This window comes from Tachysurus fulvidraco, chromosome 19 (assembly GCF_022655615.1).
Source record: "Tachysurus fulvidraco isolate hzauxx_2018 chromosome 19, HZAU_PFXX_2.0, whole genome shotgun sequence".
Classification (NCBI taxonomy): Eukaryota; Metazoa; Chordata; class Actinopteri; order Siluriformes; family Bagridae; genus Tachysurus; species Tachysurus fulvidraco.
In genome coordinates this window covers 15,338,489-15,355,288 of record NC_062536.1, presented here as the reverse complement: position 1 = coordinate 15,355,288, position 16,800 = coordinate 15,338,489, and the positions used below count along the sequence as shown (strand labels likewise).

The following is a 16,800-nucleotide window of genomic DNA, read 5'->3' as shown; positions in this document are numbered from 1 at the left end:
GAGTAAAAAATACTGTTAGAATTGACATGACATACTTGATTCTGATTGGACTGGGTTCCTTTAAGAAAACAGCAGCTCTGACAATCCGTCCGTTTTATCTCGTTATTGTGTGTACAGCGACTTGAATGCTAGATGCACTGCTTTGTCTATGACTGATGATGTTTTAACTTAGCAGACTAGAACAAATCTGGAGAACAGGATACACACCGGTTCTCACTCTCGGTAGTCCTGAACTGGGAGTAGAGCGAGCTGGTGGTGGTGCGGCTGGTGGCGGGTGTGGAGGTGGCGCTGGCTTCGCACTCCAGGGCCAGGTTGATGGAGGAGCCGACACCGCTCTCCTGCAGGTACATGCCTTGAGTGCGCCTCTGATGGCTAAGGTTGGATGACATGAGGAGCGAGCTGGAGAACGAGGGCTGGAATTAGAAAGAGAGAGAGAGAGTGAGATAGTAAGAGCGACAGAATGTAACTGTGATAAGAGGGCAGTTTGTTAATCAAAGAGCACTTTCTTCACACTTTTCCCCTTAAGGGGCCTTTTCTTTTGCACGTTGCTCAAGACAGGCTCTATAGAATTCCCAGAGGAAACCGACTTCAATGGTGTTTGCTCACATAAAAATATGCAAAACGGCGTCTTGTCTTCGTTCTTTATAGAAAAGTTTCAGTTCTTTAAGGAAACCATTTTAAACAAGGACATTGGGTAATTATTAGCAGAGAATATCTGAGGTTTACACTGAATTGTACCTTCTATAGTCTTATCAGTAACCCCAGGTAATATCTCACATCCTGTTTAAACTGACATGTTGGTAAGATTCTCTTCCTGAGAGAATAAAAACACTCTTTTACGTTGTGGCCTTTAAAAACAAAACCGAAACCAAATTTAAAGCAGAACAATAATATCTATGCATTGCTCAAAAGGAATTGGCAGAGAAGTGTCACTTCTGGGAAGATATTGAGTTCTACAGGCAACACGTTATGGTCATGTGACCTACTAATGATCCGGTGCAAATTGAAGTGAATTCGAGCGCAACCACAAGTTTGTACAGTAGTTTGCATGAACAGGAATGTAGCCTGCATGGAATATGTTGCAGTGTTATGTACAGTATATGCGTCTGAATCGTCATTAAATCTCACCCGGCTCTCTAGCTTGGTCTCAGTGCGCTGTGTGGTCTTTATTTTATCCCACATCTCTTTCCATCTCTCTGAGGTGTGTCCAAGCTCAGCCTCGAGGCTCTGCACATCCTACACACACGTTAAAATGGAGACATCAGGATTGCATATGCAACAGCATCAGCATTTTTGTCCCTAAGAGCACTGACTCTGATCTCAGAACAGACCTGTAGCAGTTTGGTAATGGCATCCGGTAGCACTTTGCTCAGGCTGTCATAACAGGGCCACACCACCTGTCTCTGTGATTTGGGCGCGGCTGTCTCGCCTCGCTCGTCTTCCGGCCCCTCGGTTTTCCCCCGCACCAGCTCCCAGTCGTAGGACGGCCCCTCCGAGAGCGTCTCCTCCGTGTAGAATTCCCACACTTTCAGGTTGGAGATGAAACTGTAGGGCTTTAAGACCTGGGGGGAAAAGTAGAGGAGTTTCAGCTTGCTCTATGAAAGACACGGTGCTATGATAGCAAGCGTGCAAGTCATCTGAACATCATTACCTCCTCTTCTTCTGGAGAGAACATGTAATTGTAGAAGATGGGGGTCTTCTTGTGCAGACGGTCGATGTAATCCCACACGGATTTAAACACCTGGGGGTTCTTCCTCTCTCCTTTTTCCTCATACATAATACCTAGATAGAGGACATACAGTAAGGCAAGGTAAACACAGACATCCTGGTGCTCAGAAATTTCACTTCAAGCTCCACATTACTAGTGAAATGAGACTGAACTGGAAAAAAAAAAAGACATTAAGCCTAACTTTAAAACATCGCCTATTAAGTAGAAGTTTAATGTTTACGGAAAAATGTCGAGAGGAATGAGACCCACCTAGCTCTATGCGCTCATAATCCGAGTCCAGCAGGAAGGTCCGGAAGCGATTAGACACGCAGTGATAAGCCAGGAACTTCAGATAGTACTGACTGAACTCAAACTCCATAGGGAACTGATGATGGATCTGGAAAGAGCCAAGCATGTCAGCGTGAGCTATTAAATCAACAAGGTTCTTTAACTGTACATAATCGTACACAATGCACAATCCTTTCGGGACCCGGATGATCAACACCGTAATAATAATAATAATAATAATAAGAAGAAGAAGAAGAAAAACACTGTATTTTGACCACGAGTGCAGAAGAGTGTTAAAGGTTTTAACAGTACCTGGTGCACGCAATCGAGGAACTGCAAGAACACTGGCGTGACGCCGCTGCTCTGGCTGGCCAGCGTCTGAGCGCCGCGGTGGCTGAAGCGATGGCCAAACGACAGCCACTCCTTCTCCACCAGCAGCCGGAAGCCATCGAACGTGCGGTAGTACGGATCTGACAGCAGCTGCACCAGAGACACCACCTACACAGAACAGAGCTCAGATCCTGCACTTACATCATGCTGAGACATTACAAACACAGCCCCAGGGCTTCGTCGGTACCTGAGTGGTGACGTCCCAACCGTCCTCCAAGCTGACCATGACAGATGAGCCGGTGTCCAGTAACTCCACCACCAGAACAGACACCTGCAGAAGCCTGTGGAGCTACAATATGAACACATTTTCAATCATTGAGGGGAGAAAACAGGAGGAGAAAATCGTAATTTTCTACAACATACGATCTGACAATTATAAATCACCAACATTTATTTCATGCCCTACTTCTAGAACACCAAAATAAACTCCATAAAGTCAGGAATTTAAACGTGTGAAAGTGTGTTGTACCAGATTCATCCACTCAGACTCCTCTAAGCAGCGGTGGAAGGACATGTTGGGTTCAGTGGAAGGACCAGAAGGAACGCAGGCCTTCATCAGCTTCTTAAAACTGTTCTTCACCTGCCGGATATCGAACACCTCGATGGGTACCACCTCCCACTGCTGGAACGAGTCCTGCTTTCCTCCCTGCACACACACACACACACACACAAACACACACACACACACACACACACACACACAAACAAGCTCAACGTTTGCTTACAACAGAGAATCATATACAAATAACGACAAATAGTGACTAAGTTTCATTTCATTTTGTATCTCGTATCTTTTTAATTAGAGATAGATAGATAGATAGAGATATAGTAAAATCTAGATAAATTATATATAATGATGAACAGGCAATTGTGATTTGAAAATGTTATATCAGCAGATCAGGCAGACAGATACTACAGGATAATTAAACACACTTATGCCCCTTTTCCACGAGGCAGTTTGAGTGCTGGTTCGGAGCCAGAGCCTAATTTAGAACCAGTTCTTTCTTTTTCGACAGCCAAAGCACCGGCTCTGAACCAGGAAAAGTGGTTCTTAACTAGCAAAAAAAAAAAATGTTGCTGGTCTAGACTTAAGAACCGTTTGTGTCAGGAGCTGTGGGCGGGGCTACCGTTAGCGACTTTGATAATGTACCTTAAGTATACTTGTTTAATACTTGTTTAATGTTTAATACACTTTTACTTTACTGCAATATGATACATTATCAGCACACATGATAGTAGGTAGCTACATGCTAAGGCTAATGCTAAAATAACGTTATGTATTTTCTCGATTACAACCTCCGTTTATACAGATTACATGGAGCTGCACGGACACGTTTTATTCGCCGTGTTTGGATGTCGATGTAGGTTCACAAAGCCATGAGCATTACCAGTAAAGCAACATCCGCCATTGTTGATGTGTTTGTGTTTGCGCTGCTGCGCTAATGTTGCGGTGTAACGTGACACGTATACAGTGACGTCAGACTCGGCTCTGTGACGGCTCTCTAACCGATGGAAAGGCAAACCGGTTCTTAGAAGGTTCGCCAGTGGAACCAACTTTGAACCAGCACCAGCGCTAGCTCTGAACCAGCACCTGATTCTTTCTGGTGGAAAAGGGGCACAAAACTTAAATAGTGACTTCAGAGGGACTTCACAAGTTTTAGCCTACAATGTGGAGGAACAGACAACGAGGCATGCTAAAATGTTCCATGTTATCTCTGTGTAAAGTTTCACAGTACCTTTAGCTGGTTCTTGTCCCCGATGATGTAGAGATACGCTCTTTGCTGGCGAAGGAAGTGCGGCTCAGTGGGACCTCCGTTTACCTGAGAGGAATCCTTCCCTGCTGCTAGCCGGTTCCCCACTTCAGGATTATAGCCAGAGAGACGCCCGCTGCCACGGATACTGCCCCACTTTCCTAAATCACACACACACACAAAAGCGACATGCATCTTACTTCACCGCTGGGACGTGCAGGCTGTGCTGACGTAGAGATCTGTGAGGACGACAGATTCGAGCGCATTCCTACATTCGCATGTCGGCTGCGATTTAACGCCTCGTTGAAAGCAAATCAGAGCGTATCGACTCAATCAATCACAAACAGAATGTCAGACAACACGAGCGCTGACAGAATTTCAGAACACAGTGCGTGACGTGCAGAAAGAGATGCCAGGCTAGACGGACAAGACAGAGATGAAGACTGGACACAAGGGTCAGAGTGAACGGTTAGCCCAGGGAAAAGGACAGCGATGCTGGCTGGGTGCCAGCTCACACACGCTGACATCACTGTTAAAAAACCTGATTGGTTAGATTGGAGAGAGGGGGTGTTGTGGGGGTCAGGCTGTACTGTACTGTACCTCGGGGTGAGCTGTGGGCCTTGACTGAAACCTTAGGCTGAGAGAGGGAGATGACCTTTGCCCTCTTACCCAGCGCTAGGGCCGGAGAATAAAGAGATAGCCATTATTGTCGGCACAATGTTCCGCTAAACTAAACCACAAATTATACCACAGTGCTGCTGAATTCCGAATTGTTTAGGTGTTGATTTCTCATTTGAAGAGCAGCTGGAAATTCAGACAGAGCTGCGGCTAATGCAAATGACTTACAGTTACATGCTTATTCTTGCATACATGTGTTAGCATTTTCATAGCAACAGCTCGTCTATGGTGGTTGAATGGCAGAAAGATTATGTAGCGATCTTAAAATTAAAAATGATAAATATACTGATAAATTTAAATAAAAAAATCTCTCACGCACACACTCACTTACACACGCACGCACGCACTCACACATGCACTCACTCGCGCACCCTCTCACTCGCGCACCCTCTCACTCGCGCACACACTCACACACTCACTCACTCGCACACCCCCTCACTCACTCACGCACCCCCTCACTCACTCACGCACCCCCTCACTCACTCGCGCACCCCCTCACTCACTCGCGCACCCCCTCACTCACTCGCGCACCCTCTCACTCACTCGCGCACCCTCTCACTCACTCGCGCACACACTCACTCACTCGCGCACCCCCTCACTCGCGCACACACTCACACACTCACTCACTCGCGCACCCTCTCACTCGCGCACCCCCTCACTCGCGCACACACTCACACACTCACTCACTCACGCACCCCCTCACTCACTCTCTCACCCCCTCACTCACTCATGCACCCCCTCACTCACTCACGCACCCCCTCACTCGCGCACCCCCTCACTCGCGCACCCCCTCACTCGCGCACCCTCTCACTCGCGCACCCTCTCACTCGCGCACCCTCTCACTCGCGCACCCTCTCACTCACAGCTCCATTACCTCCTCGACTGAAGGTTCCAGGCAGATCCTCTTTAGTGCCCATAACTTGCTTCATAAGAGCTCCGATTTTCGGTTGTCTCAGTTTGTCAGACGAGTCTAAAACACAAACTTGCACCAGTCAGATTTGTCATAATCTCACAATGTCTCATAATGTTTCGTCATTGAATGTAGCCAAGAATCTTCTTCATTGTAGAGAGTGTGTGTTCTGACCTGAGGTGCTCATGTGCATGGATGTGAAGCTGCTCAGTGTGTTTCTTCCACTGGCCTCGCTGTAGGAGGGCATGGAGTTGATGATGGCCTGCAGGTACTTCTCCTGCTCCAGACTGGTGGAGTCAGCCTGAGAGGGACCTGAAACACACACACACAGTCAATCATTTACACGTTCTTCACTTCAAACCCTCATCCATCATCTTCCTCACTTACGGCTGTGTTAAACAATATTTTTTTTTTCTTTGCATCAATACAATTTAGCAACTGCATTTCAGGGAAAAATCCAGTACACATTTCGAATGCCTAATTCTCTAACCGTTGATGATTAGAGAAAGAAGGAAGGAGTCTCCGGTGTCAGTGTACGAGAGACAGATATGAGACTGCACAGTACACTGGAGCACTGACTTGCCCTGCGGATGGATAATAATTGGGTGGATGTGTCTATCCCTGAGGATGTTTCTAGGCTTCTGTGTAAAGTTTTGGGATGTTTATTGAAAGTGCTGACCTGCACTGGGGGCGTTGGGTGATTTAAAGAACCCCACAACTCCCTTGGCGTGCAGACCGGCTGAGCGCAGGAGCACGGCTTTAGTGCGCGAGTTCCTCCAGCACACCACGGGAAAGCGGCTCTGTCTGTAGCAGCGATAGATGCGGTGAAGTGTGGAATCAGGAATGCTCTGAGGTACGATCAGCAGACCCGGATAACTGACAAACACACACACACACACACACACACACACACACGGATTATCTCAAACAAGAGCAGCTGATAAACAATTGGTAAACAAAAGCAAGCAGAGATTTTATCACATTGTTATAGAAACCAGTGCCTACAAGAGTAGACAGTGTGTGTAAACCCTGATTACAGGACTGACGTGTAGTTGTCTCTGTCATTCTCCCCGGGCCTCACCTCCTGCAGATGGTGTACATGCGATTGACAGTGGAGATGCGGAAAGGCTCATTCTTCGAACGTGTCAAGCTGTTACTGAGTGTGCCCAGACCCAATCGCTGGTAGTCACGACAACAAGCACGCTCCACTACATTGCTCATGGTCTGGCGGTCAGACGAGCGGATGGTGGAGGAAAGTGTGAGTGAGCTCTGCTCCAGCTCCTCAGACACTGAACAAACAAAAAACAGTCACAAGAGAAAGCAATCACAGAGAAGATGTGACAGGAGGTGTTTGAGGTGTGTGAGGAACATGAGGTGTATGAGGTGTGTGAGGAACATGAGGTGTATGAGGTGTGTGAGGGGTGTGAGTAGTGTGAGGTGTGTGAGGAACATGAGGTGTATGAGGTGTGTGAGGAACATGAGGTGTGTGAGGAACATGAGGTGTATGAGGTGTGTGAGGAACATGAAGTGTATGAGGTGTGTGAGGAACATGAGGTGTATGAGGTGTGTGAGGAACATAAGGTGTATGAGGTGTGTGAGGGGTGTGAGTAGTGTGAGGTGTGTGAGGAACATGAGGTGTATGAGGTGTGTGAGGAACATGAGGTGTGTGAGGAACATGAGGTGTATGAGGTGTGTGAGGAACATGAGGTGTATGAGGTGTGTGAGGAACACGAGGTGTATGAGGTGTGTGAGGAACACGAGGTGTATGAGGTGTGTGAGGAACACGAGATGTATGAGGAACACGAGGTGTATGAGGTGTGTGAGGAACACGAGGTGTATGAGGTGTGCGAGGAACATGAGGTGTATGAGGTGTGTGAGGAACATAAGGTGTATGAGGTGTGTGAGAGGTGTGAGGTGTGTGAGGAACATGAGGTGTATGAGGTGTGTGAGGAACATAAGGTGTATGAGGTGTGTGAGGGGTGTGAGGTGTGTGAGGTGTGCGAGGAACATGAGGTGTATGAGGAACATGAAGTGTATGAGGTGTGTGAGGAACATGAGGTGTATGAGGTGTGTGAGGAACATAAGGTGTATGAGGTGTGTGAGGGGTGTGAGGTGTGTGAGGAACATGAGGTGTATGAGGTGTGTGAGGAACATGAGGTGTATGAGGAACATGAGGTGTATGAGGTGTGTGAGGAGTGCGAGTATTATGAGTGTGAGGAGTGTGAGGAACATGAGGTGTATGAGGTGTGTGAGGAACACGAGGTGTATGAGGAACATGAGGTGTATGAGGTGTGTGAGGAGTGCGAGTATTATGAGTGTGAGGAGTGTGAGGTGTGTGAGGATTATGAGGTGTATGAGGAACATGAGGATTATGAGGAGTGTGAGGATTATGAGTGTGAGGTGTGTGAGGATTATGAGGTGTATGAGGCACATGAGGATTATGAGTGTGAGGTGTGTGAGGAGTATGAGGTGTATGAGGAACATGAGGAGTGTGAGGATTATGAGTGTGAAGAGTGTGAGGATTATGAGGTGTATGAGGCACATGCGGATTATGAGGAGTGCGAGGATTATGAGTGTGAGGAGTGTGAGGATTATGAGGTGTATGAGGATTATGAGGAGTGTGAGGATTATGAGTGTGAGGAGTGTGAGGTGTGTGAGGATTATGAGGTGTATGAGGCACATGAGGATTATGAGGAGTGCGAGGATTATGAGTGTGAGGAGTGTGAGGTGTGTGAGGATTATGAGGTGTATGAGGCACATGAGGATTATGAGGAGTGCGAGGATTATGAGTGTGAGGTGTGTGAGGAGTATGAGGTGTATGAGGAACATGAGGAGTGTGAGGATTATGAGTGTGAAGAGTGTGAGGATTATGAGGTGTATGAGGCACATGCGGATTATGAGGAGTGCGAGGATTATGAGTGTGAGGAGTGTGAGGAGTGTGAGGAGTGTGAGGAGTGCGAGGATTATGAGTGTGAGGAGTGTGAGGATTATGAGGTGTATGAGGCACATGAGGATTATGAGGAGTGCGAGGATTATGAGTGTGAGGAGTGTGAGGTGTGTGAGGATTATGAGGTGTATGAGGCACATGAGGATTATGAGGAGTGCGAGGATTATGAGTGTGAGGAGTGTGAGGATTATGAGGAGTATGAGGTGTATGAGGCACATGAGGATTATGAGGAGTGCGAGGATTATGAGTGTGAGGAGTGTGAGGTGTGTGAGGATTATGAGGTGTATGAGGTGTATGAGGCACATGAGGATTATGAGGAGTGCGAGGATTATGAGTGTGAGGAGTGTGAGGTGTGTGAGGATTATGAGGTGTATGAGGGACATGAGGATTATGAGGAGTGCGAGGATTATGAGTGTGAGGAGTGTGAGGATTATGAGGAGTATGAGGTGTGTGTAATACCAGAGATCTCATCTTCATCCATTTCAGACTGCAGGCTGCTCCGGTGCTCCCAGGTCGGAGGCGTGTACTTCTTCCGGGTCACGTATTGTCGTCCGATGGTTTTCTTGGCGCTCTTCACCAGGTTTTTAGAGAGGGTTCTGTAACAATGTTAATAATGATTAAGGGGAACCGAAGAAACAGCTCTGCAGAGTATTTATTTACTTAGTCTGTTTCTTTGTTTAGTTATTTATTTTTGGTGGCTCACACCCAAAAAGGTCTTCCTAAGAATAAAGAACAATTATTTGATTCATTTCTTCAATTTTTATAACCAACTGGTGAAAACTGGGGTGAGGGGTGAGGGGAGGGGGAGAGGGGTGGGGGAGAGGGGTGGGGGAGAGGGGTGGGGGAGCAGGTCGCTGCTTATTCTCTGGCAGAAAAGATGAAACAGGTTGATGTCTAGCTGTGTGTCAGAAGTGAGATACGACTGTTAGGAACGTTTACGGTGTTAAATTTCTTTCTCTAATGTCTCAATGCCGAGTTGGAGTGAACACACACACACACACACACACACACACACACACACACACACACACACACACATAAATTCTTAACTACTATACAGCATACAAGACCCCGAGAATAAGCTGTTACTATAGAAACATTCATTTATCCTTTCATTAACTGTATTCATGTGATATATGTTCTATTTACTTTTATTATATCTATGATGTGTTACAAATAAAGTGTGAGTTTATTAATAAAAACACATGAACTGAAATTAAAAATAATCAACGCATGTGTCTGAGGGTGTGCAAACTTTTGCAGACAAGTGATTTTTATGAAATGTATTATCTATATTATAAACGTATTACTTATAACCTGATGTGTGTGTGTACTAAATGTTGACGCTAATGACAGCAGAGACGTGCGACACCCACTTTAAAGACTGGTTCTTGTCCTTGGTCTTGTGCTCCACCGCCATCTTGGACGACTGACCCACGGTGAAGGCGAATGTGCCGTGCACGTGCTGGGGGTAGCGCAGCTTGTGTACGTGCTTCCGGAAAACTTCTGCCAGGTCTGATACCTCTTCATCAAACGCCACCTTCATCAGCTGTAGTATAGAGAGAGAGAGAGAGAGAGAGAGAGAAGAGTAAGAGAGAGAGATGGAAAAAAGAGAGAGAGAGAGAGAGAGAGAGAGAGAGAGAGAGAGAGAAAAGAGTAAGAGAGAGAGATGGAAAAGAGAGAGAGAGAGAGAGAGAGAGAGAGGGGACAAAATGAGTGAATGAAGTGTAACCGAAAGAGAGAGAGAGAAGAGAGAGTGTGTGTGTGTGAGAGAGAGAGAGAGAGAGAGAGAGAGAGAGAGAGAGAGAGAGAGAGAAAGAGAGAGAGGGAGAGGACAAAAAAGGTGAGTGAAGTGTAACCCGAAAGAGAGAGAGAGAGAGAATATATGAGTATGACCGAGAGTGAGTGAAGTGTAACAGAGTGAGACAGAGAGAGAGAGAGAGAGAGAGAGAGAGAGAGAGAGAGTGAGAATATATGAGTATGACCGAGAGAGAGGGAGAGAGAGGACAAAATGAGTGAGTGAAGTGTAACAGAGTGAGAGAGAGAGAGAGAGAGAGAGAGAGAGAGAGAGAGAGAGAGAGAGAGAGAGAGAGAGAGAGAGAGAGGACAAAATGAGTGAGTGAAGTGTAACAGAGTGAAAGAGAGAGAGAAAGAGAGAGAGAGAGAAAGAGAGAGAGAGAGAGAGAGAGAGAAAAAGAGAGACAGAGAGAGGACAAAATGAGTGAGTGAAGTGTACACATATGAAGGGAAAGTGTAAAGTCTTTGCTCTACCTGGAAGGTACAGGAGCGCAGCTGCATGCCCTCCTGCATGAACGGGTCCATGGGCAAATTATTTGAGCCTAACTTCTTCTCCTTAATGAGGGAGGCGATGGGGAAGGAGCGAGTCACTACCTGCTCTGCAACTGAACCCACACACACACACACACACACACACACACACACACTCCTGTGTGAGGAACTTAGATTTATTAAAAGTAACTATAAGTGTATAAAAAGCATGAGGTTACATTTGTTAATTAATAACTGTAATAAATATTGATCTCAAACGGAGTATTATGTGCTCGCTGCGTTTGGAAGTCTGTAACAGAAATGCTCTCCTACCCAGAGGATCAGTGGGTGTGCCTTTGAAGATGATTCTGTAGGTGGTGAGGAAGATGGCGCCCTCAGCAGGCAGGAGGGGCGGACCTCCCATCACACCCGTGGCTTCGTCTCGGCCGTCAGACAGGAGATGCACACGCATGCCGTCCATCACAAACTCCTCACCCGCTAACAGAGCTGGCCTCAGGAGCTTGGGCTAGAAAGAGAACAAGAGAATAAGTTATCAATTATTTATAAATTATTATCTAATTTTTCCATATGAATTGTTTAGTAATACATGATTTTATACATACATTTCATCTTTGGTCAACGATGTAGCATTCCATATTAAACAATATATACACTGATCAGGGATAACATTATGACCACCTTCCTAATATTGTATTGCTCCTCCTTTTGCTGCCAAACCAGCACTGACCCGTCGAGGCACTGACTCCACTGGACCCTGAAGGTGAGCTGTGGTATCTGGCACCAAGCTGTTAGCAGCAGATCCTATAAGTGCTATAAGTTGTGAAGTGGGACCTCCATGGATCAGACTTGTTTGAGCAGCACATCCCTCAGATGCTCGGTTGGATTGAGATCTGGGGAATTTGGAGGCCGAGTTGTTGTTGTGCTCCTCAAACCGTTCCCGAGCCATTTTTGCTTTACGGCCGAGCGCATTATCCTGCTGAAAGAGCCCAGGGATTACTGTTTCTATGAAAGTCTGTACATGGTGTGCAACATTGCTTAGGTAGGTGATGTGTGTCAAAGTAACATCCACATGGATGGAAGGACCCAAGGGTTCCCAGCAGAACAATGGCCAAACGATCACATTGCCTCTGCCTGGCATGCCTTCTTCCCATAGTTGACTGACTCCAGTTGAGTGACGCACAAACGCCCGGTCATCCACGTAATGTAAAAGAAAACATGATTCAGCAATTTGAGCTACAGCAGTTGGACCAGCTCATCTGTTGGACCAGCCTTCACTCCCCACGTGCATCAGTGAGCCTGTCGCCGGTTCACCACTGTACCTTCCTTGGACCACATTTGATAGATACTGCCCTCTGCAGACCAGGAACATCCTACAAGAGCTGCAATTTTGAAGAAGCTCTTATCCAGTCATCTAGCCATAACAGCTTGGTCCTAAAATAATTTTTCATGCTTCTAACACATCAACTTTGAGGACAAAATGTTCACTTGCTCCCTAATATATCCCACCCACTAACAGGTGTCATGATGCAGAGATAATCAGTTACCTGTCAGTGGTCATAATGTTAGGCCTGATTGGTGTATATTTGAATAAAATCATTAATTACTCAGACATGTTAAACACAATGACTTCTTTAAAACAGACATGCTGCTGCACACACACGCACACACACACACACACACACACACACACACACACACACACACACACACACACACACACACACACACACACACACACACACACACACACACACACACACACACACACACACACACACACACACACACACACACACACACCCCAAGTATTTAGTCACATGAATCAGAAAAGAACAGAAATAAACACACATCATTCAGGTCTAGAATCCTTCTGAGGAAACCTCTATGGAATAAAAACACTGTCAATAATAATCGTACGTAATTCAAAGCATTGTGTGTAAATTTTTATATAGTTGTGCGTAATTTAAAACTATTGTACGTAATTGTGTTTTTTGTGGAGTTGGATCCCAGAATTTACGGCCACGACAGTTTACAGATACGAGATTTTGTGTGTTTGTTCAAATACAACTCCAAAATGTACGACTATGACAGTTTACAGACACAAAGCTTGTTTTCACAACACCTCTTTTTTACACACGAAAACGGTCTGCGAAACAACTGTCAAAAATACGTCATCACGTTCACAGGCATTACTATCCGAGGGAAGATGAATCGATTCCACGAAGTGCGCATGCTCCCCGCCCTCTTCTAAACCACTCATAGAAACCACTGGTGCCGAAATGGCTGGTTAGTTATCACTAAAAACAGAGAGAATTTTGTGCTAACACTTTAAAATCATGGTTTTTGTTTTATTTCTTGACTTTTACAAGGCATTTGAACATACTTTTTTATTTGAAATCTTTATACTGACATATAGTTCATTATTATTGACAGTGTTTTTATTCCATACTTCTCAAGCTACAAGGACTTTTCACTTGTGTGTGTTGCTGGGAGAATCAGAACATCCCTAAAGAGCGTAATAAGATAAACAGACTCAGGGGATGTCGTGGCTTAGTGGTTAAACTCTGAACTGCACCTTTTGTTTTAACAACATTTGTTGCTAACAGTGTAGGTAACGATATCATCTGTACGGCTGTTAACTAAAGTGCAGCTTGTTTTACCGTCTTTGCTGCACGAATAATGCTAAAAGGAAACAAAATCCGGCTTTTCTTTGCTTTGTAAAAGATGTTTGGAAACGGTTAGATAGTTAAATAGATTAATTCAATGAATAGTGCAAATTATGAAGTAGTTTATCGAGGAAATACCTTCCTTGTCCATAACATTTTCAGAAAATCTTGAGCTTATACCAAAACCAATATACAATATACTGCTTGTAGTATCTGGAAAGATAAGACGTAAGTGAATAATCACAGCCAGGGTTGTGTCTTCAGGAGGAAGGTGGATTCCAGCCACAATCCACTTCCTTATACACAAGGATTAGTGTTTTTTTTTTTTTAAATCCCTGAGTTGCAAAAGATTGGATTAGATTTGTTGTTATGTTCATTCCAGCAGTGTGCGAGAGTGAGAGAAGGATGAAAGGTTGTTGAAACCCAGCATGCACCACTCACTGTGCCGTCACACACACGTACCTGCTGTGGCACTCTGACTCTGTGGTGGTGGGGTTGCTATAGTTGGGTGTGGGCGTGGGCGTGAGCGTGGGCGGAGGTGGGCCTGCCTGGGATACTAGCATGTCTGTGGCATCCAGCCCAATGTAAAATATTGAGTTGGTTACCTTTTGGATAGGAGGCAGCCTCTTGCTCTCTCGGTGAACCGCATCCAACGTCTCAATGTGCATCTGAACAATGTCTGTGCAGAAAAAAACCCAGAGTGAACAAGGCAAAGTTACAAACTTCTAAAGGATCCGATGGCTGCTGATGCATCTGAGCGTGCAAAGATGAAATGGCTTGTACTCGTGGTTACATACTGTAAAAAAGTGACTGATTCAGGAGCTTAAAAATGTAAAAATAAATAAATAAAATTAACATACACAATAAATAACAAAACTAAATAAACAAACAAAAAAATTGTATACTATCAAGAAAATATAGTGAGAGAAAATATAAAACTGCGTAAAAACTTTTGTCCATAAGAAAATATAATAATAGTAATAATAATAATAATAATAATAATAAAGGAGAACAAATTTCCTGCAGGTTTTTTATAGGGGTTTTCTAAAGAGCGGAAGTGAGAAGCTGTGTGATTGGCTACAGCCGTGCCGTCTCTTCTCTACCTGGGATCATGATGTGAAGGGCCTTCAGGTGTTCGTTGGTCACTCCACTTTCATTGCACACTTTATCCACAAAGCGGTTGATGAAGCGCACCACTGAATTGGCCACATCTGAGCTCTCGGCATCCTCGAAGCCACTCTCTGTATCGTAGCTCCCGGCCATACTGCCAGCGATGCTACACACACATGCACGCACGCACACACACACGTCAGCATGACAGGTTCAGTGTTCTCAAGTGATAAAGGTGTGGTTTTGTGTGTGTTATGATTAAGATTTTGAGTCCACGTGAGACATTTTGTGTATGTGTGTGTGTGTGTGACACGTGTCCCTTTCCAGTAATTCTGAGCTGGCAGTATCTGTATTTGTTTTGGTGTGTCTGAAGATTTAAAACTGTGTGCTTGCAAGCTTTCGAGAATATCAGTAAGTCATATAGAGTGTGATGAAGGAGCCTCATATCTCAAAGTAAATAAAGACTAAAACACATAAATCAATGGGCTGGTGGTGCGATGAGCCCAAACACTAAGCTCAGTTACTGTCACCCACCTGAAACTGATTATTTTCCTGTAAGAGTATTGTTTCCTGTAAAGTGTTATTTTCTTGTAACCACACATTTATGATGATACCGATTATAACTGTTCTGCATCATTCAGCATGTGGTTCATTTCTCTGCTGCTGCAGAGGTCGCACCTGTTAGTGACAAAGCTGTTACTGACGCTCTCCACCTCGGCCAGGCCGGTCGTGCGCAGGAGCCGGTTCTTGCTGGTGTCGAGCGGCAGCAGCAGGTAGCTCATACGGCTGGCGTAGTGAATGGCCTGGCTGAACACGGTGCTCTCCTCCTTCTGAACACGCTCCTGCTGACTCTCTTTACTCAGCGTGGGCCACAGGCGTGTCTGCTCTGACGCCAACTCCAGAGCGCTGATCTGCTCCGGCCTGCTGCCACCATCATCATCCTTGCATATGCAGAGAGAAAGAGAAAGAGAGAAGGAAAGAGAAAAAGATCCATAGTTAGATATCCTATAGAGTTTATTGAAGCTACTGTATTAACAAAAGTAGAGTGATTAACACACTCAGCATGTTTGCTCTGGACTCACTCACTCACTCATTTTCTACCGCTTATCCGAACTACCTCGGGTCAATACGATTTTATATATATATATATATATATATATATATATCTGCATTCTTGTACATTGGGTTGAACTTCTTTAACTGTTGTCTTCTCCTATATCTGAATAAGACACCTCATCTCTTTCTCATGCTATACTTGTGCTGTGGAAACCAATGATGTCGTCAACAGTTAAAACACACATGCAGGTTACTTTACTTAAGGTGCAGAGCCGAGTACAAGCGTTTGTTGTTCTAGAGCCAGCAAACTCACCCCGACTCCTACAGCTATTCTCAAGTTCAGTACTTTTGTATAACTAATTTGTCTTTCAAACCCTGTTGATGTTCTGTCTAACTACTCGCTATTATATCGAATTAATGTGTATCTGTAAAGTGCAGCTCTGTTTTGTCTTAAAAAGATAATATATAAATGCAAAGTGGTTTTATTATTATTTACATATGTGTGTGTGTGTGTGTGTGTAGTGTGTGTATATATATATATATTTTTTTTTAAAATGTTGTTGTTATGTTGTTATGGGTTTGCTTATTATGCAGATCATTTTATGATGTTTTTAGCTGACAGTGTGCTCTTACTGCTGTGGTTTGGGCTTCTGTCTCCAGATACAGAGCTCTGATATGATTCTGTACGTCGCTGTAAAACATGGCCTCCCAAAACTGCATGTTGGTCCACACCAAGTGCTCCTGCACACAGCTGTAGGCAAACTGAGTGATGCCTCCTCCAAGTTTCTGTAACGCACACACACACACATACAGTATATAGACACAATTAGAAACAGATGCTTGACAAGTTACAGACAGAGCAAAGCTGCTGACTCAGTTGAAGAGACCAGGATGTAAGGATGGGGGTTTTGGGGTGAATAAACTGTGGTTTCTGGTATGACTAAAAAAAAGTAGCTAATACTGGCCTGAACACCCCCCCCCCCCCCACACACACACACACACACACA

General features: G+C 45.0%; 1 protein-coding gene across 5 annotated transcripts in view; it reads right to left on the bottom strand.

Annotated features, from left to right (window-relative positions):
• sbf1 (SET binding factor 1) overlaps positions 1-16,800 on the bottom strand; it is a 56,638-nt gene that overhangs the window by 3,181 nt on the left and 36,657 nt on the right. For 4 of the 5 annotated variants that reach the window (XM_027151847.2, XM_027151848.2, XM_027151849.2 and 1 more), the window contains 22 exons: positions 16,427-16,579; positions 15,416-15,678; positions 14,731-14,903; positions 14,233-14,306; positions 11,274-11,466; positions 10,944-11,074; positions 10,049-10,221; positions 9,132-9,268; positions 6,807-7,014; positions 6,405-6,601; positions 5,900-6,037; positions 5,690-5,785; positions 4,738-4,812; positions 4,123-4,298; positions 2,856-3,032; positions 2,574-2,675; positions 2,309-2,494; positions 1,979-2,105; positions 1,652-1,782; positions 1,332-1,562; positions 1,129-1,236; positions 208-413 (listed from right to left, as the gene is read on the bottom strand). In XM_027151847.2, coding sequence (XP_027007648.2) covers positions 208-413; positions 1,129-1,236; positions 1,332-1,562; positions 1,652-1,782; positions 1,979-2,105; positions 2,309-2,494; positions 2,574-2,675; positions 2,856-3,032; positions 4,123-4,298; positions 4,738-4,812; positions 5,690-5,785; positions 5,900-6,037; positions 6,405-6,601; positions 6,807-7,014; positions 9,132-9,268; positions 10,049-10,221; positions 10,944-11,074; positions 11,274-11,466; positions 14,233-14,306; positions 14,731-14,903; positions 15,416-15,678; positions 16,427-16,579 — 3,455 coding nt within the window. The remainder of the gene's footprint in view (positions 1-207; positions 414-1,128; positions 1,237-1,331; positions 1,563-1,651; positions 1,783-1,978; positions 2,106-2,308; positions 2,495-2,573; positions 2,676-2,855; positions 3,033-4,122; positions 4,299-4,737; positions 4,813-5,689; positions 5,786-5,899; positions 6,038-6,404; positions 6,602-6,806; positions 7,015-9,131; positions 9,269-10,048; positions 10,222-10,943; positions 11,075-11,273; positions 11,467-14,232; positions 14,307-14,730; positions 14,904-15,415; positions 15,679-16,426; positions 16,580-16,800) is intronic. The other variant, XM_027151850.2, reaches the window with a different exon arrangement.